The 25,743-nt window shown below is 35.8% G+C and overlaps 1 protein-coding gene across 1 annotated transcript in view; it reads left to right on the top strand.

Annotated features, from left to right (window-relative positions):
• The first annotated feature begins 4,120 nt into the window (after positions 1-4,120).
• The window catches only part of LOC148950422 (uncharacterized), a 95,307-nt gene continuing 73,684 nt past the window's right edge, over positions 4,121-25,743 (top strand). Inside the window, exon 1 of the mRNA XM_089092397.1 lies at positions 4,121-4,254. Coding sequence (XP_088948523.1) covers positions 4,126-4,254 — 129 coding nt within the window. The 5' untranslated portion in view covers positions 4,121-4,125. The remainder of the gene's footprint in view (positions 4,255-25,743) is intronic.

Genomic DNA, 25,743 nt, shown 5'->3' with positions numbered 1-25,743 from the left:
AGTTTGTTACGTAAGTTAATACATAAGATACGTATATTTATTACTAATAAAACGTTCGTAAATAAATCTAAAAGTTCTAGTGCCCTTTTTAAGTAACCGAAAATTATACGGCAGCTAGGCCCCCTCCCCTGCCCCTTTTTTCTCAAAATCATCCGATCAAAAATTCGAGAAATCCATTTAGCCAAGAAATAGTAAAATTAAAATGCAAATTAGTTTAATTATGTATGTACGATGAGCCAAAATCAAAACCTGCATTTATTCGAAAACATTCAGAAATTAAATTTAAAAAAGAAGTTTTTTTTAACTGAAAGTAAGAAGCGACATTAAAACTTAAAACGAAGAGAAATTATTCCGTATGTGAAAGGGGCTGTCCCCTCCCCAAGGCCTCGCTCTTTGCGATAAAGTTTGACTCTTTCTCACAACTCTATTTTTTAAAACAACAAAAAAAAATAGTGTAAAGAGTGAGGTGTTGAGGAAGGGACAGCCCCTTTCATATGCAGAATAATTTCTGTTCGTTTCAAGTTTAATGTCGCTCTTTACTTTCAGTTACAAAAAACTTTTTTTTTTTATTTAATTTGACACTAAAGACTTATGGAAAAAATTGTTACCAAGCATTTAAGAATTAGTAGTTTTCCAAGATTTCAGTTTGTACTGTAGAATGTTTTAACGAATTCACCCCAAAATAGTGTTTGCCATTATGCTCTGATGGCACGGGCCTTAGTAGCAATGCTTGAAGCCCAATATTATACCTTGATGGGTAAGCTCACCTTCTTTCTCTAAGACCGCTTCTGAGTGACCCTGGAAAATTTTCTAGGCGAGCCTCAAGACATGAGCTTCCAGGGATATCCTGTAATCCATTTTGCTGAAGTATTTCAACAGAGTTTGCAATCGTTCTTCATAGTCTTCGGACTTTTAGTTGTTCTAGCCTTTAGCCACCAAACCACTATTTCTAGCTGATTTTTCTTTCTTACTGAGCTTTTTTAGAAATCCTTGGTCCCTCTTGAGATCCTTTAGCTGTAGACCCACAAAACATTGGGCGCAGATGTTTGCCTCTGACAGCATAGGGTGCAGTTTCAAAGGTAGAAGAAAAAAAAATTATAGAAGGAGACATTCTGAAATTTTGTCTGAAGCCTTGACAAATTGCTTAGTGAGTCAAAATTAATATATAACAAGTAAGTAAGTATAGTATGATGGTAATAGACCCTCAAGGTCTAAACTGGCGGTGCTGATCTCTGTTTCGTGGCCTTTCAGCCTGGAAGTGCAATGGGGGGCTAGGGGTCAGCCATTATGTGCTTTCACACACCCTTCCTGCTTACCTTCACCAGATTTCTCTAGGTACCCATTTAGACCCGGGTTGACTCTAGTTGAGCTTACCGAGTCACGCCACTGACCCAGGCCAAGCCAGGAATCGAACCCGGGCCCATCGAACGAAGGATTTCGAAACCAGCATGTTGTAAAGGCATTAAAATCTATTGGGTGTCTACCATTAGTCTCTACTTGATATTATATCATTCCATTGACAACTTGATCCCCCGGGGCTAGTTTTTTAGTGCACTCTTGTGTCACATCTGTCCCTCAAGATAACAAGGAAACTGGGTAAATACCCCTTGAGATATATTAGAAATCCTATCAATCTCAAGTCTCTGATGACTTTCTTTCCATTCTCAATGTACTTCTGTAAACCTAGCAATGGATGCCGTAGCCAAACTTTTTGATGTAAACTAAATGAGCTATTGGAGGAGATCTAGCTTTATTATGAAGAAGCACTGCTTTTAGTCTTCTGGATAAACTGTCACTGTCAATGAGGAGGCATCCCCCATTCAGACCAATGGCGGTTTAACTTATGAAAATACTTCGTAACACCTCCTCTGGTCTAACATCTACACACTTTCATCTAATATATTCTACTGCTTAGACTTAAACATTAAGAGTTCAGGAATGTGCTTACCAGCTGTTACTAACCAATTGTTGTGTTTACACTTTTTTTAGATTTCGAGCTAAAACAGAAAAAAAAATCATATAAAAGCTACAATCTAATCCTCTTTCATTGAGTGATAAGAATAGATGGTACTGGTGCATTACACGGGACCACCGCTATAGTATCAAGGAAACCAGTCACGAAACCCGTCAACCGGGCTATTTGCAAGAGACCGCTATAGATAAATGATTGCAAAGCCGTGGTTTCTCAATGATTTACAATATTTAAACGATTGTTTTTTGGGGTTTAGGGGGGAAAAGGTTCCCTAAGTTAGGTTGGGTTACGTATTTAATATATGCTATGCTTTACACCCCCACCCCACCCCCTAATGTGCAAATATGTAGCCCAAATTTGTTTCTAACCTATTATATATTCATCCTATTTTATTTCATTAGTATTAACCAAACATGACTTCTTCGCAGTGCCTGCCTAATGCACGAGTACCAAATAGATATGACTTGTTTTGAAAAAACAAAGGAAAAAAAACAAAACAAAAAGGAAACTTTTAAATGTCTTGAGAATGAAACTACACACAGGAAAAAGAATTAGAGGACGTCAAACGTGCTAACTTAACGCGAACCGGATAAACCTAAACCTACAAAATCATTGTCTCGTTTACAAAAACAAAGGGCTGGAGGGATAGAATTGATTATTTATACTTTGCAAGGCCGTATCCAGGGGGGGGGGGTGGTTACCCGGTTTGAACCACCCCCCCCCCGAAATTTTTGACCGACTCGAAAATAAGTCAAAAATTAGTAAAACCTAGGTAAAACTCAGTAAAATTAGTCCAAAACTGAGTCAAAAATTAGCAAAACCCCCCCTGAACAAAAATCCTGGATACGGTCCTGATACTTTGGACCCATAAAAATTCGAAAATAAAAATTATTACCAAGAAACTGAAAAACATGTCCTTTTTACATAGTATTATTGTTCTATTACTAATGCCCATGAGCCCCATGTGCCTAAAACAAGCCCTAGAATAAACATAAAAAAAGTAATAAGAATATACTTGGGAATTATTTCTGAAAAATTGAAATATTTTCCTACTATTTATAGAAATATAAAACAGAAATAGAACATAGAAATTGATGATGCCACCCCTTTAAATACGGTGACCTAGACAGCTACTTATTCCATCTATGTATTGCCGCTGGTGAAACCGCTGGTCTTTCTCTGTTCAAAGTCCATCCCCAAGAAAATTCTTGGAAAAATACGATAACTCATACAAAGCAAGAATAACTTAACCTGAAAATATTTTTGGTACTTGTCTGTTAAACTGTAAGATCTAACAATAACCGGTTTCCCTTCTTTGGATTGGTATGGTTTGCTTATTATGAGTGAGAAAACAGCGATGTATGTAAATTTGTATAAAATATTTAATTTATTGCGGTGGTTAGGGGTTAGGTTGGGTCAGGTATTTAATATAATGCGTTCTGTGCGGCCTGCTTTCCACAATTCTTTGTCGTAGCTTCCATAATTTTTTTTTTAAAGTATTATTTTATCATCATATTTTAGTAGATTTCATTAGGATTTACCTAACTTCATTTATTGAGTGCGTTCCGTTCAACAGACAAGTACAATACCTTTTTTTCTGCCTTGTCCATATAACATTTTTTTATTCATTTGATCCTTCTATGCTGTTCTAGTAACGGCACACAATCTTCATTTTCAAGCTATTATATCACTATTTTTTAGCAAAAATATGGTGTTGAGCCTCAAAACTGAAATGCCAATAGGGGATTTAGCACGATTTCAATAGTTACAAATTGATTAAAACCAACAAACTGGAGATCTAAATTTGAATTACAACCGCATCTTTGGTGAGGCATAATAAATATGACTGGACTACTTAATGCACAAACGTTTATCAAAGACATTCATCAATACTCTGGTCTACTAAAAAGTAGGAATATTGATTATGAGAATAGCCATTCTTTTTATTAACGTTTTTTATTTTGGCAAATCCTTTTCCTGTTGTTTTGGTGTCTTATTTTTACTCTTGTTCTCGGGATGGTCATTAGAACTTTACATTTGAGTCAGAATAGGCGGTCCCACAATTGTTCCCGACTAGCCTAAAGGGAGGAAAAATCTCTAGGCTCAAGAAGTTGATTATTATTCGGTAGTAGCCTCTTAAACTCTGAGTAGAGATGGTGAATTTATTTGGATATGTGTTGGTGTGTGCTATTGGCATGGTGGCTAGCATGAGTATTAACGGTCAACATGACCTGGGATCACCTTTGAGAGTAGCTCAATGTAGAGCACATTGTTTAGCAAAGGTAAAGTTTTAAATAGAAATTTCTGGTTGCTTTGAAAACATTTTCGCATCCAAGGGGAGGGAAGAATTCTGGGGCTGGCTAGGCTATATATATATATTTTAAGAAAAGATGGGCATGGGTCTAGGAAGAGAAGATTGTCAACCTTAGATTCCTAATAGATATAAATATCTGATCCCTCAGACCCCTTTAGTCCTCAGTTTTGTAGATTATGAATAGCCTAGACATTTGCTTCAGAAATAAAAAAAAGCTTTATTGAAGGTCCTATCCTTATGTTGCACACCAGATAAGTACATTGGAGCCCTGGAGGGATTAGTGGTATGTTAGAGAATAATATTGCTGCGGTTAAGGTCGGAACTGAGGTTAGTAGTTGGATCAGTGTAGTACCAGAAAGCAGGGTTGCGTTCTATTCCTCTTGCAGGTTATGTTGACGAAGTTTGTCGTAAGGAACAAGGTAAAGACAGTGGCGGTTGTAGGCCTGGGCAGGGCAGCTACCCCCCTTGTTTTTCTGACATTATATTTATTTTATACTTTTACACTCCTATGATACACCTTGCCCCCCCCCTCCCATATGAGGAGGCCAAAAACTACTGCTGAGTAAAGGCTATAAGAGAATTGGCTATGACGTCAAATGAAAAGCTTAAACTCCTAAAAGTGGATTATACAGATGACTCGGGTGTTCAAGATAAAGATTTTAGTGAAAGGAAGGAACTCTGGAGGTTATTGTGAGTTCAAATATGATAATGTATTTTAAAATTAAGATTAAAAAACTGTCACTTAGGCTAGGAATAAATGAGGGCTAAGAGGTGATGTCAGGTAACGAGAAAATTGATCAAGCGTTTAGGGTTACTTATCTTCGTAGCATTCTTAGTAAAGATGACGGCTTCAGTCAGGGTCGTATCCAGGATTTTTTTTTTTTGGGGGGGGGCATAAAAAAGCTTTAAAAAAATGCATAATTTTTTTTTTATATTAATTTTGTTACGTTTTTACGTGTCGGACAAACATTTCAGAGGGGGGGGGGTTCAACCCCCTAACCCCCCTGGATACGGCCTTAGCTGCAGTGAAGATGTAAGAAGTAGAATAGCAAAGGTCCAGGGGGTCTTTTCGCAGTTGAAGAAAGTTCGGAAAAATAGGAAGATAATTCTGTGAACTTAGTTTAAAATATGGGTAGTTAGGGTAATGACAGTGGTCAAATATGGCTGTTAAACGTGGGTGCTTCTAAGGTAGAGGAAGAGGAAGATTTATTTAATATTTCCCAGCGAAATGATCTATGGATAAATTTAGGTAGGCTACTCGTTTGAGTTATCGTATATTAAACAATGAGCTCTACGAAAAATACGGTTCTTTCCCACTTTCTAGGGCTATAATGAAAAGACTGAGATGGCTAGGCCAAGTCTTGCGGATCAAGGATGACAAATTGTCCTTTCTGACCATCCTTCCGGGCCCAAAGGAAATGCAGGACGTCCTTGAATGGGATAGGAAGAATTCTTATGAATGCATTTAAAGAAAACAGGAACCTTTATAGGATGGGATAAAAAGTGAAGCTTTGTTTTGATAGAGGTGGTAGAACTCGTAGAAGATTTCGCACAGCACTGTTAATCTTAAGCGGCTTGGTGCTGCGGTAAGTTATAATAGTAATATTCTCGGTGTGTTACAATACAATATATACTACAGTGCGTAAACAGGATAGTGAGTAAGAAGCCTTGCTGTAACCAGGGGTGTCGTTTGGGACGGGTAAGGGGGGGAGTTGCCCCCCCAGTAATGCGGAGAAAAAATTATTATATAGATCATGCTCCTTGAATATTTGAAAGTAGACCCCTCTTGCCCCCCCCCCAATAAAAATGTTGTAGATTCTCCCCTGGCTGCAACGATTTTACAAACAACTATACGAAAAATCTCAAGGTTTTGATAGTGAACTTTGATATTAATTTATACAGAAGTGGGTAATCTTGGTCCAAGAGTTCTTTTCTGAACCTAACACTTTAATAACAAAGCAGTAATACTATTCAATTCCCCCACTAACCATAGTAGTAACTACCGTGGTAATGCCCACCCATCCCCCCTCTAGCTCTAGACTAAATACAAAAAGTTGCTGATCTATTGTTTTTTTTTTTTTGGAATTGGCATTACAAATTGGCTGTTCATGAAAAATAAGTGCAAAAAATATTGTTAAAGACGAAACTTTGCTGGAAACTGTCTTTTATTTGATATGGTATTTAAAAGGAACGTATGTTAAATTACAATACGGTTTATCGCTTAATGATTTCGCTTGATTTGGGTATATAGTACGTAAAATTTTGTTTGGTACTGGTGTACTAAATGGTTCACACGAAAAAAGTCAAATTTGGTTAATGCTAATAAAAAAAAATAAAATAGGATGCATTTATAATAGTTTAGAAACAAATTTGGGCTATATATTTGCACATTAGGGGGTGGGTGTGTGTGTAAAGCATAGCATATATTAAATGCATAACTTAACCTAACCTCGGTACCTTTCCCCCTAACCCCCCCCCCCCCCCAAAAAAAAGCAACTGTTTAAATATTGTAAATTCAATGAGAAACCACGCTTTGCGATCAATCTATATAGCAATTATCCGCTTTACGGGTCTCCATGTCTGCATTCCTTGGACAGTCTATAGCGCTGTGTACAAATTAGTGCAACATTACATTTTGTTTGGTAGCCGTTTGTGTTGTGGTCTACAACTCAAACGGCAACCAAACACAGCTTACTTAGGAAAAATGTGAAATATGTCGTTTTGCGTGCGCATGAGGTTACATCAGTGCTCATTTAGTAATTATCGTACTAGACAAATATCAGATATTCACCCAACCAAAAGGCCACCAGAACTCCAATTTTCCAGTGCTTCCTGTCTCCATAAATCATTCGTACCGTAGCTTCTTCCTCAATAATGCCAATTCAATAAAATCTTCAGGATAGATATGTCTTTAATTTCAAAAATGAAGATGCTAGAAGAGCCATGTTCTTTGAGGAAAGAATTGATTTCCGGGGGTGAATGGTCAATTGCTTTTCCAATTAACGGCAGTGGTACGTAAATAGAAGGGATTCTGAAGCTTCGATTTGATCCTATTCCTATGTCCATTTTGGAAGATGAATATACTACACGAAGATGTGGGTGGTATTTGGGGTGGTTTGCTTTGTATTGTGTTTTACTTAGTAGGGAAATTGTTGGTGGAAAGGCTGCAAGGGTTGAGAGCTTAGAAGAAGTGAATATTTATAGAGATGGTATTTTGGTTGGGTTAAGTTATCTTAGGTATTTAATATATTGCGTTCTCTGCGGCCCCCCCCCTGCCATAATTCTTTGATGTTCTTTCCAGTTTTTTGTTTCTGAAGTAATGTATTTTCATCAAATTTTGGTATATTTCATTAGGATTAACCTAACTTCTCGGGTGCGTGCTGAATAATTCACAAGTTCCAATTGTAATATTCGAATATTAGTTGCTACTTGATCTAAAAAGCATGAAAGGTAAAAAAAAACATCCTGTGCACATTAAAGAAATTGGTCAAGGGAATGTCTTTCGATTTAAGACCTTCGAGTATCCTACAAGATACAAGCATGTCGATTACAACGTTTTCTTTTTTTCTAAATATCAGCACTTGGGATTTCCCTTCCATCATCGGCAGTAATCGTCTTCTTCTTCTGTATCGTAGGGTTGGCGGCAGAGAATTGACAAAGCTGGTCAAAAGTTCATTGTTTCTTGTGTCGTCATTTCAAACTGCTGTTTTGAACATTTTTCAAAATATTGCTATAAAATAGCTCAAATTTAAGACCGTAATTGAACTTAATTCTATTAGGGTACTTTCATTTATTTGTTGGTCTGAAAAAATAATTACTTGGTTAAATTCAAAATAATCAAACAGCCTGCAGCAGAGATAATTTTCTGCGGGAAGCGCATGGAAACGAGCACTTCCCTCTTGATTTGATTAAGTTTAATTAGCGAAAATCCTCGCAGACGATTGTAACAGAATTTGCAACCTAGGCCCGAAGACAGGTTTCAGAAGAAATTTATACCATTGCTGGACAGAAACATAGTTCTGCAACCAGTCAGTTTTCCTCTAAATTATGTCTCAAAAAGATATTTTGGGCGAAGGTGCTACATAAGTGAGATTAAAATGCACTTCAATTGGATAGTAATAGCCTACTTAGGTTATGTCTTCTCCGACCCTAGGAGCTGGTGTATATTAGTAGAGCGGCTAAGTTCAGTTGTAGTAGGTTAATGCCATTGTAGCTCTTGGTATTGCCGCATTTAGCCTCTGTCAATCGACATTAGCCTCTGCTCAGACTTTGAAATTTGAAGTCCTCGATTGGAAACCGAGAGGTTCCCTCGGCGAAAATCTTCGTATTAATTTTTTAGGTGGGAGAGCCCTTCGTGAAGATATACCCATAAAAGTAAAACAACTCTCGATATAGACATTTCTGAAAAGGGATTCATTTGTTATTTCGATTCTTTAATGATGTCATAGCATTCTTTTATGTTCACCAGTTTCCACTCTGCTGGTTCTGTTTCCTTATCAATATCTATCGCAGAATTTATGTGGCTTTTAGGGTTTGATGAAAGCGATACTTGAATGATCTTGCTGAATGGTATCATGAGGGGTTGTTGAGATGGGCTCCGCCGATTGCAAACATTGGGGTTTAGGATTTATTTTGTCTTAGTACTGTCGAGACAGTGTACCTTTAGATTATTGTCTAAGGATCACCGTCTGTCTAAAGAACATGCAAACTTAGGGTGATTAAGGATCATATGAATACCTCCTAGTCAAAAACTTGTAGGTAGATCTGATTCGGGAAAGTCAGTTATATTTTCTGATCGGTAATAAGGTATCAACTGGTATGCATGTAGTAATTTATTTAGAAATGCCATTATTTAGAGGGACAGGTGCCAAATTTGAAGAAAAACATATAGGCCTACATAAAGGGGAATATTTTAAGTTTTTTAGTGACCCCTTTTACGTTTTTAGAGTATGATGCCGGAAGTAGTTTGCTGTTTGGCTCGAATATATATGTGTCTTTGCATTTCCATGTACTTTAACATAAACTGCGGCACCAATTTCTACCAGTCTTGGGTGGGGGGGGCATCCTCTCTGTGAACTGGTATCATGCCTAACATGATTCTTTAGCCTTCATAATTCCAGTGAAAGTTTTCTTGCCAGATTCTAGTGGTAAGAATTCCAAAGAGTAATATTTCAGTGGTTCTAAGAATGCCGCTAAAGGATGGCTTCATTCTGTAATTTCCGTTTACATCTTCTTATTCCCTAGTAATGAGTAAGGTCAGAGAGATTGTTGGTGTCAGTCATGCGAAACGATTAAAGGGGTGACATTTATAATAAGACTGAAATTCATATAGATCATTTGAATGAAATATTAATGCAGTTCCTTGGAAAGATCTGTCATTAGGAAAGGATATACGCATGGAAGTAATGACATCTGCTACAGCTGCAGGGGCTGATAAACTGAAATAGAAGTATTTGGACAATATAGTCTTTGAAATTTCAAGAAGAAACGTTATCATCCTGAATTTTCGGAAGATTTTTCCGTAAATCACTTAAAAATTAATAATTAATCAAATTTTTCTAAGGTGTCGTACTATCAAGCTAAATTTGACGGTTGAAATGTTTAACTATATTAGTTCAGTGTTAATTCAATCAGGCGTGTCAGACTATCAAAAATCGAAATAAAGCCCCTGCAATATTTGTTTTTAAACTTTGTACCATCTTGCGTTAATTACAAATAATGTATCGATTTATTAAATTTCAAGATGTCTCCTTTTTTTGTTTATCAGTATCAGAAATACAATATTTACCATTTTTCCCTTTGCTAATGTGAAAAAGTAACTTGCTAAAATTACAAAAGTTTTTTTTTTTTTTAAGAGGAGACATAGTTTGATTTTCGGCATCCAACCTGCACATAAATTTATTCCGGGCCGGGCCGAACTGGAGAGACCACTGCACAAGGCCTATAGTCTCCCTAGAATTACTGAATTATGTCACACAGTTTTCCTGATCTAATAAAAAAAGGTCAGGCAGAAGAAGACACTGGCGGATCCAGGAGGGACCCCGGCCCCTAAGATTTTTTCTGGCGCCCTCTTATCCTGTTTTTTTCTTTTTTTAACGCTTTTTAAGAATAAATATGTCAATTTGTTCAATTATTGGCACCTTTCTCACATTGGCCCCCCCCCCCTAAGGTTTTGCTCATTGGCGCCCTTGTCACATTGGGCCTTCCCCAAGATTTTGCACTAGATCCGCCTCTGGAAGAAGAAGCAATAACAATCGCTCTTTGTGTACAACAAAAAAGACCTATAAAATCTGCAATTTAAGAAATTGATTGCGTAATAATATATGTATTTTATAAATGACCATTAGATGTTTCGCTCATCTATTTCAACCTACAAATTTACGAATTCGCGCAGATGACGGCAAGATTGCAATATTCCTTCAAGCATTTCCCTATGTGAAAGAGAGGGGGGTTGCAAACCTTGGTATGCCTGCCATGCATGTATAAGTTTTGTGATCTCTTGATAGGACTATTGTATGATCAGGCAAAAGTAGACACGATAACGATCGCTATTTGTGTTCGGCAATAAAAACTGCTGTAAAATTTATAATTCATAGCCCAACCCACTGCTATTGGAATCCATATTGTTTGTTGTCAAAATAGATTTTCCGCTTTTAGCCTGAAAAGGTTGTATTCACCTCACTTGTTTGTAAAATATGCTTAGTTGGGGTCACAGCATTTTCTTGTTTTATTGGTCTATGGTTGATACTGCATGTCTGCCATTAATAAATAAATAAATATATATATATATATATATATATATATATATATATATATATATATATATATATATATATATATATATATATATATATATATATATATATATATATATATAATGTTTTAGAGGTAATTACTTGGCCAGAAAAAAAAGAAAAAAAGAGAGATAGAGAAGAAGAAGAAGAAAAAGACTGTCATGCTAATGCAGCAATTGAGAGAAATGTTCAATTGAACGAGGTTTTGACCTTTCTCATCTATCCAACTACGCAGGACCAAACAGTATAACCGAACCATCGACCAAATCAAAATGTCCAAATCCATGCAAAATCGTCATCAATAAATGTAAGTCGCTAAATATATATATATATATATATATATATATATATATATATATATATATATATATATATATATATATATATATATATATATATATATAATATATATATATATATATATATATATATATATATATATATATATATATATATATATATATAAAGTATTTGGACAGCGTGAAGTTAGAAAACAATTTTTACTTCGTAATATGTAGAAGGATTGTAATTATCATGTTTTGCGTGCAGATCCGCTTTACTTTACCCTCACCCCCCTAATGTGCAAATATATAGCCCAAATTATAAGTCCAATGCATTCTGTCATTCGTCCCTTGTCTTTGTGACAAGTCCCTTGTCACTCTGTAAGATACACTCTGTCACCCGTCCCTTGTCTTTGTGGCTATAAAACGGGTTTTCTCAAATCTTAGAGTGTAATTCTTGAGTGTGCTCCGTTTAATTAATAAGTACCTATATATATATATATATATATATATATATATATATATATATATATATATATATATATATATATATATATATATATATATATATATATATATATATATATATATATATATATATATATATATATATATATATATATATATATATATATATATATATATATATATAGGTACTTGTTAATTAAATTTGCGTGTCGTAATACGGGATTGCTGGAATATTTGAAGCGAAAAAAGGTGTTATTGCCATTAAGAAAATAATGGGATAACCTATCGGGCCATTTTTACGAATTTTTGGTCCTTTACTATTATACGTAGTTCATTTATCCTAATTCAAACGACTATTTATTTTCTTTGTATTTAATACAAGATTGAAATTTATTGGGTAAATGTTACTAACCTGCGACTAAATAAGATTTTAGCTACTGGTTCTTCCTACTAATGTATCTTGCTCCATTGTTCCTTACCACTACATTACAGCGACTAATGTTGATTTACTGCAGAGGCTGTTCAGAAAGTAACTGCAATTTGGTAATTTAACAGCACAAATATAATGACCAATGAGAGATGATCTGATCAATTTTGTTAAAAAAATATTACCATGACCAAGGCCGTACCCAGGATTTTTTTTCGGAAGGGGTTTTACTCAAAGATTTTTTTTCGGGGGGGGGGGGGTTACAAAAAAAAACAAAAACGCATACAAAATTTGTTTATATTCATTTTTGTTACGTTTTACTAGTCAAAAAACATTTCGGGGGGTAACATTTCGTACCCCTCTGGGTACGGCCTTGACCATGACATTCTTTCTTTTCTTAATACCACTCACCTTTCGAAATATTATTAAACATGAAAAAAAGTGATTCTAACCTTTTCAGTAGCACACTATAACAACTTTTCAGTTCCTGTGTGTGCCATAATCGTCATGCTATTCACACAGTCTTTCTCGCTGCACTATTCAGCTAGTGTCAAACCCACTCACAATTGTTTTTACTTTATTTTCAAATTTTATGGCAAATTTACAGGTTTGTTAAGCGAATAAACAGGGTAGCTACGATCGCTGCAGAGACAAATGTAGGTCTGTTGGAACTTATATAAACAACCCTGTCAAAATATAAATATCGCCACCTTATTAATTTTGACAGAAGGATGTATCAAAATAAATACAATTACCATAGGTAACGAGGTCTTAATTCAAGACTCTCATATACTGTATTATAATGAAATAGAATTTACTGTTTATGAAGCTTTAGAAAATAAGGCCTGGAAAGTCAGACTATCTCGAGCCTTTAGTTTAATTTTAATTTCATATCTTTCTCCCTATCAGAAAAATATAAGTTGATAATGAAATTCTCTACTAAAAAAAGTTGTTTAAAAAACAACAAAGGCGCATCCAGGATTTTTCTTCGGGGATCAGGGGTTACTAAAAAAATTTCTAAATTATTAAACATTTTTTTATATGCAATTTTGTTACGTTTTCACAGACGGGACAAAAATTTCAGGAGGGGGGATTCAACCCCGTAAACCCTTCGTCCTGGATGCAGGCTTGAAAAACAATCAACTACCAGCTGTTCTCCCGTCACATTTTTAATAGTACCGTGACGCTCATTTTTTGTATTTTCTTTTGTTTTTAATTCTTTAATTTGACACTGGTATCTCAGTCCGGTTGTAAGACAGAGTCGCGTAATCCCGGTCTTAAAGAATCATGACTCGGCAATATATTTTTATCACAGAGGGATGACAGTTTTACAGAAAAAGCTATGAGTAATAACGGTTATTATTGTAATTGTAATTGCAAAGACCTTGATATGTAAAGGTTCTTTACATTTCTGAAGTCACTACTGAGAGGCTCGCTCTGTCACCGTTTTATAAATATAGTATTGTATACAACACAGGTAAGGCCGTATCCTGGGGAAATACGGCTCAAACCCCCCTCCAAAATTTTTGTCCGGCTCGTACAATGTTATAAAACGCATATAATTTTTCTTGCCGTTTTATTTTTTTTACCCCCCCCCCCTCCCCGAAAAAATCCTAGATAAAGCATTGAAAACAAGACAATTAACCGATACCCTGTGGTATTCACAAATTTATTCCAAGGTGAAAATACTGGCTTTGTGTATTTACAAAAAACATACTAATTTTGGAAAACCATACTGGCTCAGTGCTATCCTATGAAGAAAAATGGAAATTGTGAAGGCTCTAAGTTAAACGGAGGGTTCGCCGGTTCGCCGTTCTAGTTTTTTTGATGGTTTTCTTTTAATGGTGAAAAAGACACTTATCTTAAATACATGCATTACAGAAAGTTTGAATTTATTACCTAAAAGAAATGTATATTCTAAATACTATTCGGTGGGTCCCCCTTCTCAGTGATATTTTCAAATGTGCATCGTTTTTAACTCGTAACTATTTTGATTTCTATTTAATTAATACAAGTTTTACATAGAATACCACCAGAAAAAATACTTTTTTCTTACCAATCTCACTAGCTAAAGAAAGAACATTGACTGATTAATGCAGTCTGAAAATCGATTTTTTTTTAACCAAGGGTTTAGAATCATGTTTGGGGTACTGGAGAAAGGTAATTGCACAGCCTTAACCCCCCCCCCCCCCCAACAAAAAACAACAAGATTTTGACTATTGTCCCCATACTTTCTTTATTGTTCATATAATTTTCTTTATTGATGTTTTTTTTAAATCTGCCCACCTCCCACTGAAGTAAATATTATATTGATACGAAAAAAAGGTGTCTGGGGCACTTCTTACCTAGATTATGGAATAGAATTTGTTTCCTTTTTTAAAATTGGCTCAAGGAAAAATTTTGCTTACGTGCATACTAACAAAGCATGTCAATGGAGAACACAGAGAATACCACTTGGCTGAAAGTATTAGGAATGTGCCAAATAGGTTTAAGTCATGCAGGCCCTGAGCAAGGACCAAGAGATCTTACCATGAAGGTCTGAGCAAAGTGGGCTTGTAGGCCTAGATATCCGCAAAACCCTATCCGTTTGATATATTCTTCCCAAATTCTAAAGGAAAGGAGGTTTTTTATACCGACCTTAGGGGTGTACTTACCTCTGTATGTGCAAATATTTACCCACAAAAAAAAATCTTTTTAATTATTGCCTTTTTTGATTTGTACTGTCAATTTTTATAAACGCATTTTCAAAACATATTTTTGGTAGAGAAATGCTTTAACATACACCAAAATCAGCACTGAGCACTGTGGCTTGTCCACAGTAGCCTTTGAAATAACGCATTGCCAGCAGCCTGTAGTCATTAGTTTGATTTCTTAAGCCAGTTTCCACGATTTAAATTAAATACTGCAGTCAAGTTTGACTACTAAATCAAACCGAATGTCTTTGAAATAGAACATTAAAAACACTAATGATCCTTATACTTCCATTTCTCTAATTAAGGAAATAATTATCGGGCACGTCAACCACAAATAGTTAAATACAGTAAAATGCCCACCCATGAAGTCAACCAGCCCAATAATTTATCCATAGATGACTCTAATATCGGCTTATCTCCTCCGGAGCTGGAGTGCTATTTTATTTTTACTCAAAATCCAATTTACTTAGATTAGGTTCATTTTTTTCGTGAGGAAGAAAAGAAATGGTTTAGTTTATCTCGACCTCCATGTGTGGAACTTACGTGGCGGAATTGGTTGAATCAAACGGCTCATTAAAGAGAAGGTGTACTTTTAAAAGATTTTAGTTAAGGAAGAAAGATCTTTTTAGTGGTGCGGATGCGGGTGAACCTGAAAGATTCCGAGATAAATTCTGTTAAGAATTAAGCCAATATATATTTTTTTGCCTTTGGTTTGGCCACCAATCTGTTAAATCTGTGGTCAAATTATTCGTACCAAACGTCTTATTAAAGAGAATGTCAAGTATTTCTTTAAGATAAAGCGATGAGCATGAATCCGCAAACACCTCAGACAAAAAAATAAATAAAAAATATAAACCTAAGTTTTACTTATTTTACTGCCGTATTTAGATTAGCTCGATACTACCAAAGTCCTGGGGATTTCAGTCCTGAGCTTGGGATCTTGCAAAAAGTATGTGTATTAAACATGACCATATAAAATATATCAATGGAACCCATTATTATTATTTAACGTATCAGATTTTTTACGAATATTGGCATTGTTCCCAAGTGAATTGTGTGATGTTTTTAATTCATAGCCAGCACTGGGTACAACTATTAATGATAACTCCAATAAGATAATTAACTTTAATAAGCAACTACCTTAAGCTTTTAAATCCCTTTTGATAATCGACCCTGTTATGTTGATTGGCGATGTCTCTAAGTCGCTAGAGCTCACCTTCCTGGTTTGTTTTTACTAAAAAGCACGCCATTAGCTATCATATGCTATTAAACCGTGTAAAATTGTGGTTCTTCAAAACTCATTTGTAGTAAGGAATGTGTTTTGATCTCGGAGGGCCAAACTAAATTTAAATAAACGGCTAGACTCATTTAAACAAAGAATATCAAGTAAAGAAAAAACAAGGAATTGTGGAAAACTTAAATATTGTTGAATAGCTACGAAATATAGTTGTTTGTTTTTAAAGTAGCACCTCTTAACGCAACATGAATAGAATGAGTGTCCTTGAAAATCGTCTGAGGATCTTTTTAGGAAAACATCGAGAAAAAAAGAAATTTTAAAATGAAGTACGTTTGTGTGTCAAAATACCGAGCATTTCATCTATTAATGTGCTTTCCACGTATATCTTATTGGAATGGCATTATTGAACATATTTAAAAGGCTATATTCTTTTCTTTTCTTTTTTACATAAACCTACAATTTTCGGTTATAGTAAAAAGTTGTATTGCCAAGATTTAGCTAGCTGTTTTTATTCATCTTTCACTTTTAACTCATTGTTTACAAGCGTTTCCCGCATAGGCTGATGAGATACACTGTGTATTATGTTTCATTTTCAATTCACTAATTCTAATTTTACATCGCAAATTGAGCAAAATTAGCACATACTGTATTTCCAAAAATAAACTATCACAAAGTTACGTGTCAAAACTGGAACATCACAGATACATCACATAAGATCAAGTCAAAATCCTAAAACCTTAATTTAACATACAAATTAAGAAGACAAAGATGAATATGACACAAAATAAGAGACGAAGCCGGAGGAGGGGTTTTTGTTTCTTATACCCTTAAAAATGTTTCGGGAAGGGGGGGATGAAACTTAGTTGATGTCTTTGAGTCTTAGTCAAGACTTGTTTCAGTCTGGGGCAGAAGGTCTAACATTTCTTGGAAGGCGGCAGTGGTGGATCCAGGGGTGCCCCCCTAACGTAGTCTGAAGTAGTGTAATTTACTTAATTAACGCAAGATTGCGTTAATTAAACTTGCTCCTAACGCTCCTAAGTTTATCGGATCAACCTATTTTGCGCCCCCTTCCCCCCAAAAAACTGGATCCCCCCTGGAAGGGGGTTTCTTTGGGGAATATTTTGCTCAAGGAATGTTTGTCGGGCACGGGATTCTCAGTTGCCCTACTCAATAATTGGAGACACAAGTAACCCCTTCCTAGTTCTCTGTCGCTGATAGTTGAAAAAATAAAATTCAGTTTAACTAGTTTGACGTTTTGACTTGCAGCTGAGGTTCGACAACTATCCTTCAAGAGAGAATGATATTTTGTTATCGTTTCCATTCCCATTCTATTTGTGCATCTTTAACAAACACTTCACTCTTAGACTAATCAGATTAGGGTAGGCCTAATCAATATATGGTGAAATGTCGTGCCTAAGTAGCGGTATCTTCGAATTTCCGGAGCCATGTCCAAAAATAAGTTCTTGTGCTTCTGACGGTCCTCTATTTTGCCTTATACAGTGGGGAAATTCAGAAAGACCTATTTTCCTCCATTTTTGGATTCCCTACTCGCCCCTGAGTGCATTTAAAATTTCTATCTTTCTAAGTTTCTATCTTCCAGAGATTCCCAAAGAAATTATTATATGCTTACTAATTGATTCATCTAAGGCAAAAAAAAAAAATAATGTATTAATGCTTTACGTTTCAGTCACACGAAAAGCACAGATTTTAAGTGCCAGTTATGCCCTTTCTTTGTGCTATGAATATTACTCTTATAATGGAAGCTGTTTTTCCTGTCAAGCAAGATAATTGCAGCATGGGTTGTAACTTCATTTTTGGACAGGAGCAGTTTTTCACAAGTTGTCAACACTTTATCAATAAGCTTTTGGCTGTCCGTATAGATTTCTAATGATAATTCAGGTTTGATTGGGTCTTTCATTCCAAGTCCTTTATCTACTTGTAAAATCACAGTCTATAGTTCAGTTCCTATTCGTTCTGTCATTGAGATAGTATCATTTCAAGTTTTCAGTCGTTGATAGATGTCGATATTTTTCAATTTAATTAGTTTGACGTTTCGACTTGCAACTGAGGTTCGACGATTATGTCCCCTGGTGTCGCCGCAAGTGAGGCCTTTAATTTCTTTTGTCTCGACGGTCATTCAGTCTTTTTTTTAACTCTTGACATGTATTTTTATCTTCTTCTGTCTTTCATCATTTTTAATTGAATTGTACGATTGATTTTCTTGCCTCGATTTTCGACTTTTTGAATTTTTTCAAGAATAGAAAAAATTAATAGGAGCTGTTTTTTTATGAAATATTTAATTTTTCATATTTGAGCGGAATTCTTGTCTCAAATTTTTCCATCATTAACAAATACACAACTTATTCGGGCTTTGACCTACCCAGGGTATCGTATTTAGTATATCTTTAGGCAATTTTAACTAAAATCCTAGTCTCATTTAAGCAATACTGCTGCTACTACTATTAACTGACTACAGTGATCTTCCGCAATCTGTCATCTATCATCTGCAGAACGTGTCCTAGCCATCTCAACTTTCGCCCAATAGCCCCAGAAAGTGGGATCGAACCACATTTTTCTTCTAGCTTAATATTAAAGATACAGAGTCAGACGGGTACCCAAAAGAATCCGTAGGCAATTTCTCTGGAAAACATCTAGCAATTCCTCCCCCGTCTTTTTAAAGTCTGTGATTTGAGGCTATTTCTCGGGAGGAGTGGGGCAAAACAATTCCAAAACTTGTTTTACTGGTTTTAGCGCCTGCGTATAGGAGTCTGCTCACTGGGTAACTTAGGTTTAAATCCGAATTAAGTTTACAAGTGACCAGAGAAGCACGAGAAAGGGACGAATGTGCTAAATGCTGTATATCTATGACCATGTCTGCAAACATTGGTTTAAGGGAGTCCCCCCGCAGAAGACTGGTTCGAAGGCTTCTGAACTATTTGAAAAATGTGTCTTAAGAAAGCTATTTTTAACTCTCCTTTACCCTTCCCGGAAAAATCATCCGACCAACCTCCCTTCCCAGGTATGGTTCTAGGGAGGAGGGGGTACTTGCTCTGGGTGCAGATATTTTACGGGCTAAAAATTTCAAAGCAATAATCTATCGATTATAATCATTTTGTAATTTTGAATTTTATTTTTATTAAAATAAAGTAGAGGGCACAGTTGACAGTAATTATAAGCAAATTAAATCTGAAATAATCATTTTTCCCATAAGCAAGTAAACCGAATTTATTTAATTTTAATGTTTTTTAGTGATAATTTTAAATCAGTTTTTGTTAATAAATGAAAATTGTGTTAAAATTTGACCTGAAAGTTTTCGGGAGACATGGGGAGGGGGACCAATCAAGATTTTGCCCTGGGCGCAAAAGAGACAAGAACTGTCACTGTCCCTTCACTCAAAGGATTAAACCTATTTTTTTGCCCATACTTTTAATATTAGTTTCCTTAGACCAAATGGGACTGGAAAATCTACCAAAATTGATAATCAAGCATAAAAGATGTGTTTCATGTATTTCATGTCTTTTCTTTTATTCTTGTTTCTCACTTGCGAATTTGCGCTTTTTACATATCACAACCAAAGCTTGTCGTTTATTCAGATAACTAGTATGGTAGATATTTTCAATTTGTTACTTTTTTCCTCTCTTGAAAACCCAGTTTTTACATACTCTATATCCTAAAGACGTCTATGCCACTCTTTAATTATTTTGTCAGTGTGAAAGGCACGATGTCATTTCTTTAAATTTGGCTTTTTTCTTATGCTTTCTCAGGCATGCCATTTGACCTCTTGTCAAAATTTTCTGTTTCCTCCAAAAAAAATGCAGAAGTAGGACACCGACTTTTACCTTCTCATTGCCAGCCATTCATTTCTCCCAAGAAATTTGACAAATACCTTATAAATATTCGGGATCTCTTGGCATACTGTCATGCTGTTTCCTGACAGTGAATAATTTGCTTTGGAATTTTGAATGGTGCTTTGTTTCGTCAACAATTTTTTCTAAAAGTTCATCCATTTCTAGAAATTTGGAGTTATGTGACATAATGCTTATAGATTTTAATCCTTGGATGGATTTTAGTGTTAGTATAAACGTTTCTTGTTCTGAAAGTTTTTTTTTTGTTCGCGGGTACCTGCGTGTTGCTCTAACGGCGTCCGCTTCTTGTTTAGGGTCGGAACTGAGATGAAGATACTTTAGATTACACTGATTTTAAGACAATTTCCTTATTACTATATTTAAACAAAATATTTAAATATTATGGTCTTGTGCCTGCCGGGACTTTCAAATTAAGCTAAAGAGCAGAGTTGATTGAGTAAATCTTTCCTTATAGTAAGCTTACTATCTTATTATTATTATGTCATTTTTTTCTCCAGTGTCCTCACAATTTTAAAGTTTACTCCCTCCCACTGAATTTTATTTTGTGCCAGGAGATGGGTACTATTCATAACGCACACGTCGTGACTGTTAGCCTTGATGGTGCTATGAACTGTGACTAATTTGTCACTTTGGCCCATAACAACAAAGAAAACAAGAAGTCAACTTGTTTTTGGTTTCACTTGCTCACTATTAGACCTGTTATTAATTTCACCCTCTTAAATAAAAACAAGCTATAAATCTTCAGTCAATTGTAAAAAGAATCCCCTGAAAAATAGGACAGCAAAATAGAAATAAGCTAGTGCAGTTTATCTCGTGAGACTTTCTGGAGGAAGATAAGGTGAAGATTGCTCTTTTACCAACTTTCGAGAAAGCTTGGTTTTTGTGATAAGCCTTTGCTTAATGGGAAGCGTATGGAAGCCCAGTCTTCCCGTTTCATAACATTCCCTGCAAAATAGTGGATTTGGGATAAACAACTTCCTAAGGATGTTGGTTTTTCCTCAATAAAGTTGTTGTTTCGCCTTTTTTATTAATTTGAAATTAATACTAAGGGGACAAAATGAAACGGTAAGTACGCTGATATTGTTATTCCAGGTCAGTTATTGTTTTATATGGTGACCAGATTAGGTTGAGTATGAAAAAGGAAATCTTACACCTTCAAGAACCTCTTCAATCGATTCAGTAGTTGTAACCAGAAATAACGTCCCTTTTCCAAACTCTGCAAAGATGTAAGGAATATGTTATGAGATGTTCGTAAAGAACTGATCGCACCCCCCCCCTATTTCACGACGCATTCACTGTTAAATAATGGTATCACTATAGAAACGACGGTACTTGTATATTATACCGCCAACACTCAATAAGTGAAGTTAGGTTAGTCCTAATAAAAAATACCAAACACGATGCAAATACTTTAGAAACAAATTTGGGCTATGTATTTGCACATTGGGGGGGGGGGTAACCTAACCCCCCTAATTTGCAAATATATAGCCCAAATAATGTAATTCTAATGTATTCTGTCACCCGCCACTTGTTTTCCACCGACCGTAAGGTAATTGTTTCTTAATACAGACAGATAAAACCGGTTTGTTCTCGAGTTTACACAGCGTAAACTTGAGTGTTGGCGGTATAATACGTAAGTACCAAAACGACTCAACTTTTGAAAGGGCTTAAGGACAGACGTAATTAAAATTTATATGGGCTTCTACGTTATTATTTTACCTCATGTTTTGCCCAGACTACCCCGCTTTAAAAAGATGTTTGCTTATCATCAGTTTTGTAAGTGATTTAAATAGTCATAAAAGCATCTTGAATTGAATTTGTTAACTATCGAGGAATAAATATTGATTTCACTAACCATTTCGAAAATTGTTTAAAACCTATGCTGGCTTTTGATCTACTAAAGAGTCGAGGAAGTAGTTTTATTCTCTGTTAAAATTCTTTGTAAAAGAGTATTTAGAGAGTCTTATTTACAGAATGAGGAAACTCCAATGTGTTTTCAAGTTCCTGTTTTTCTCTTAAAACAAGGTCATTTCTATTCAAAACACTTTTATAAACTTTCCCTTCTACCTCACTTCAGCTGCTATTCTCAAGACATATCGTTTAATCATTAACATAAAAGGTCTTTTCCAGTCTTTGATAATTAGGGCACATATGTTTGTCTGATGCAAAGTCGATTAAGTTCAGCGGATCATTTAACCTTTTCTTTGGCTCCCAAGTCACTACGCGAAGCTTTAGCAAAGGTTAGGTCCCTTATATTTACGTCGGAAATGATACACTAAAAGATTCTTTGTTAAACAAAGATAATGGTTCTTAATATGTCTAAAACAATTATTGTTTTTTAACAGAAATACATATCGGTAGGTGGGGGGGGGAGGTCCTTGGCCCTGATAAAATTTTTGATTGGTCTTGAAATTACCTATAATGTTTTAGTTGTTAACCCCCCCCCCTTTTCTGAAATGCAGTTTTCCCCGAAGAACAATTGCTTTATATTTAGCTGTACACCAGTAAATTGCATAAGGTCTCATTTCCAACATATTGGGCTTTCTTATTACATTCTTTCTTTCGTTTTTTTCTCAGTTTATTGTCTAAACAATCATTTTAACCTGAGACAGTATTTCAGATAGTAAGTGAATCAGTAGCGTGGGCTATATGTTGTAAGCAGTATGAAAACCTTTGGTTCTTATCAAAGAAAATATCACATAAAAAAACAAGAAAAAGAGACGAGACGGACAGAAAAAAGGTTGAGACGAACTCTAGGAAAGCAAACTCAGAAATTAAATCTTTAATAGACTAGTCATAGGCTACGGTTTGAGGTAGAACGAATTGCAAAGCTCAGTGTTTTTTTGCACAAAGATGATCAGAAAGATCTGTAGAATAGCCTATCAAAGTCTGCAAAACCCGAAACAGGGTAATCCCCCGAAATCACCCTTAAAGGCCCGAATTTTAGCCAAAAAATATATAAATAAATGCTTTGGCTGTGAAAGGAGTTTTAAGGGCCTTTTGCTATGTAATCGAACCTACTTAGAACGAATATCAGCTTTAAAGTTGTTGTTTCACCCACAAACACATAAAAGCCCAATTTCATGGAAACAGCTAAAAATTTACTTTTCTTCAAAAATGTTTTGGAATGTAATTTTATAGCTTATCTTACCCCCAGAATTACACAAAAGTTGGGCATGTAAGTCCTTACGACCTTAAATTTATGTAGTAAAACTACTTAGATAGCCCAAAATTGAGCCAAAAGTCCAAGAACATATTTTCTTCTAAAAACAAAGAAGTGTTTCCCACTATACAGCACTCGTAAGATGAGGAAATTAAGCGCAAACAGTCTTGGAATCTAATTCAAACAAACAACCAGCCTTTAGATCTTCTCGAAAAACAATAGTGTGATTTAGCCGTCGTGTTGGTCACCTGTAGTTCAGAAATAATATTTTAAAAGAAAGCAGTACTTTGTATATGACTGGTAAAAGCTCACAAAAATCTCATAAAAAGTAATAAACAGGTTTGAATAAAACTGATTGATGTCACTCGTCTTGGTTTTGCTGATCCCTAACAACGTTCGTGCAGTTCTGTCTAAGCATTCTGAACAGGCAGGAGTATAAATGGTATAGAGCTGCTGACGATGTGGGTGGAAGTGGTTCAGAGCTGACAAAGTATATCAAGCATCAACGTACAATTTGCTGACAAAAAGCCCATGTCGCAGGAAAAGAACGTTTCGCTCTTTTTAATCTTTTAAAGGCTGAGTAGCGCCTGCTCTCCAGCCTTAACTAGTTCATATTTCGACGCTGTGTCTTGGTTGAACTTATAACAGCTTTATGAAAACGCTTGTCACGTTTCGCAAGCGTGAACCAGATCGATTTAATGAGACCTTGCAATCTTGATCTAGTAACACAATTAAGGAAGGCATACAAGAACAGAAAGTCAGCTGCAGCGTCACCGTTGCTCACTTTTTCAAGAAGAAAATCTAGAAGGTGGAAACTTGATATCACAGCCAGAGAACCCTTTTGTCCTTTTTCAATTAGCGAAGTCCTTGATGAAATGTCCACGGCTATTTCAGTCAAAGACAACATCTGTATTTTGAAATGCTCTCTTAAATAAGCCACATAGCCCTATAAGATACCTATTCTTGCCATGGTGTCCTGTACAGCAACCAGTAGTGTCTATTGAGAGGTGTGGCATGTGTCCCCTAGATCTCTACCCCCCCCCCCCCCAGATTTTGAAAAATTATCTTTTTTGGGATATTTTCATTGAAAATGCCAATTTTAGGTCGTAAGGACTTCCGTGCCTAAATTATGCATAGGTACTCTTGCATTATGCGGGCCTCTCGGGTTAACTACTATAGAGTAGGCAATGATCCTTTTTCAATTAGCGAAGTCCTTGATGAAATGTCCACGGCTATTTCAGTCAAAGACAACATCTGTATTTTGAAATGCTCTCTTAAATAAGCCACATAGCCCTATAAGATACCTATTCTTGCCATGGTGTCCTGTACAGCAACCAGTAGTGTCTATTGAGAGGAGTGGCATGTGTCCCCTCTATTTCTACCCCCCCCCCCCCAGATTTTGAAAAATTATCTTTTTTGGGATATTTTCATTGAAAATGCCAATTTTAGGTCGTAAGGACTTCCGTGCCTAAATTATGCATAGGTACTCTTGCATTATGCGGGCCTCTCGGGTTAACTACTATAGAGTAGGCAATGATCCTTTTTCAATTAGCGAAGTCCTTGATGAAATGTCCACGGCTATTTCAGTCAAAGACAAGATCTGTATTTTGAAATGCTCTCTTAAATAAGCCACATAGCCCTATAAGATACCTATTCTTGCCATGGTGTCCTGTACAGCAACCAGTAGTGTCTATTGAGAGGAGTGGCATGTGTCCCCTAGATTTCTAGCCCCCCCCCCAGATTTTGAAAAATTATCTTTTTTGGGATATTTTCATTGAAAATGCCAATTTTAGGTCGTAAGGACTTCCGTGCCTAAATTATGCATTGGTACTCTTGCATTATGCGGGCCTCTCGGGTTAACTACTATAGAGTAGGCAATGATCCTTTTTCAATTAGCGAAGTCCTTGATGAAATGTCCACGGCTATTTCAGTCAAAGACAAGATCTGTATTTTGAAATGCTCTCTTAAATAAGCCACATAGCCCTATAAGATACCTATTCTTGCCATGGTGTCCTGTACAGCAACCAGTAGTGTCTATTGAGAGGAGTGGCATATGTCCCCTAGATTTCTAGCCCCCCCCCCAGATTTTGAAAAATTATCTTTTTGGGGATATTTTCATTGAAAATGCCAATTTTAAGGTCGTAAGGACTTCCGTGCCTAAATTATGCATATGTACCCTTGCATTATGCGGGCCTCTCGGGTTAACTACTATAGAGTAGGCAATGATAAAACCCGTTTTTGACATGTTTACCGCTGTGGACTAGGCAATAATAAGGTGCTTTTCATTGCGTATACGGTATTAAACTGTGGTTTTTTGGGGTTTAGGGGGGGGAGGTACCTAGGTTAGGCTACGTATTTAATATATGCTATGCTTTACCCCCACCCCCTAATGTGCAAATATATAGCCCAAATTTGTTTCTAAACTATTAAATATTCATCCTAATTTATTTCAATAGCATTAACCAAAGTTGAATTTTTAGAAAGGCCCGCATAATGCAAGAGTACCTATGCACATTTCAGCAGGTAAA

The sequence above is a fragment of the Artemia sp. Qi Xiang Cuo genome, chromosome 7, assembly GCF_049724085.1.
Source record: "Artemia sp. Qi Xiang Cuo chromosome 7, ASM4972408v1, whole genome shotgun sequence".
NCBI lineage: Eukaryota > Metazoa > Arthropoda > Branchiopoda > Anostraca > Artemiidae > Artemia > Artemia sp. Qi Xiang Cuo.
This window is presented reverse-complemented; position numbering and strand designations above follow the sequence as displayed.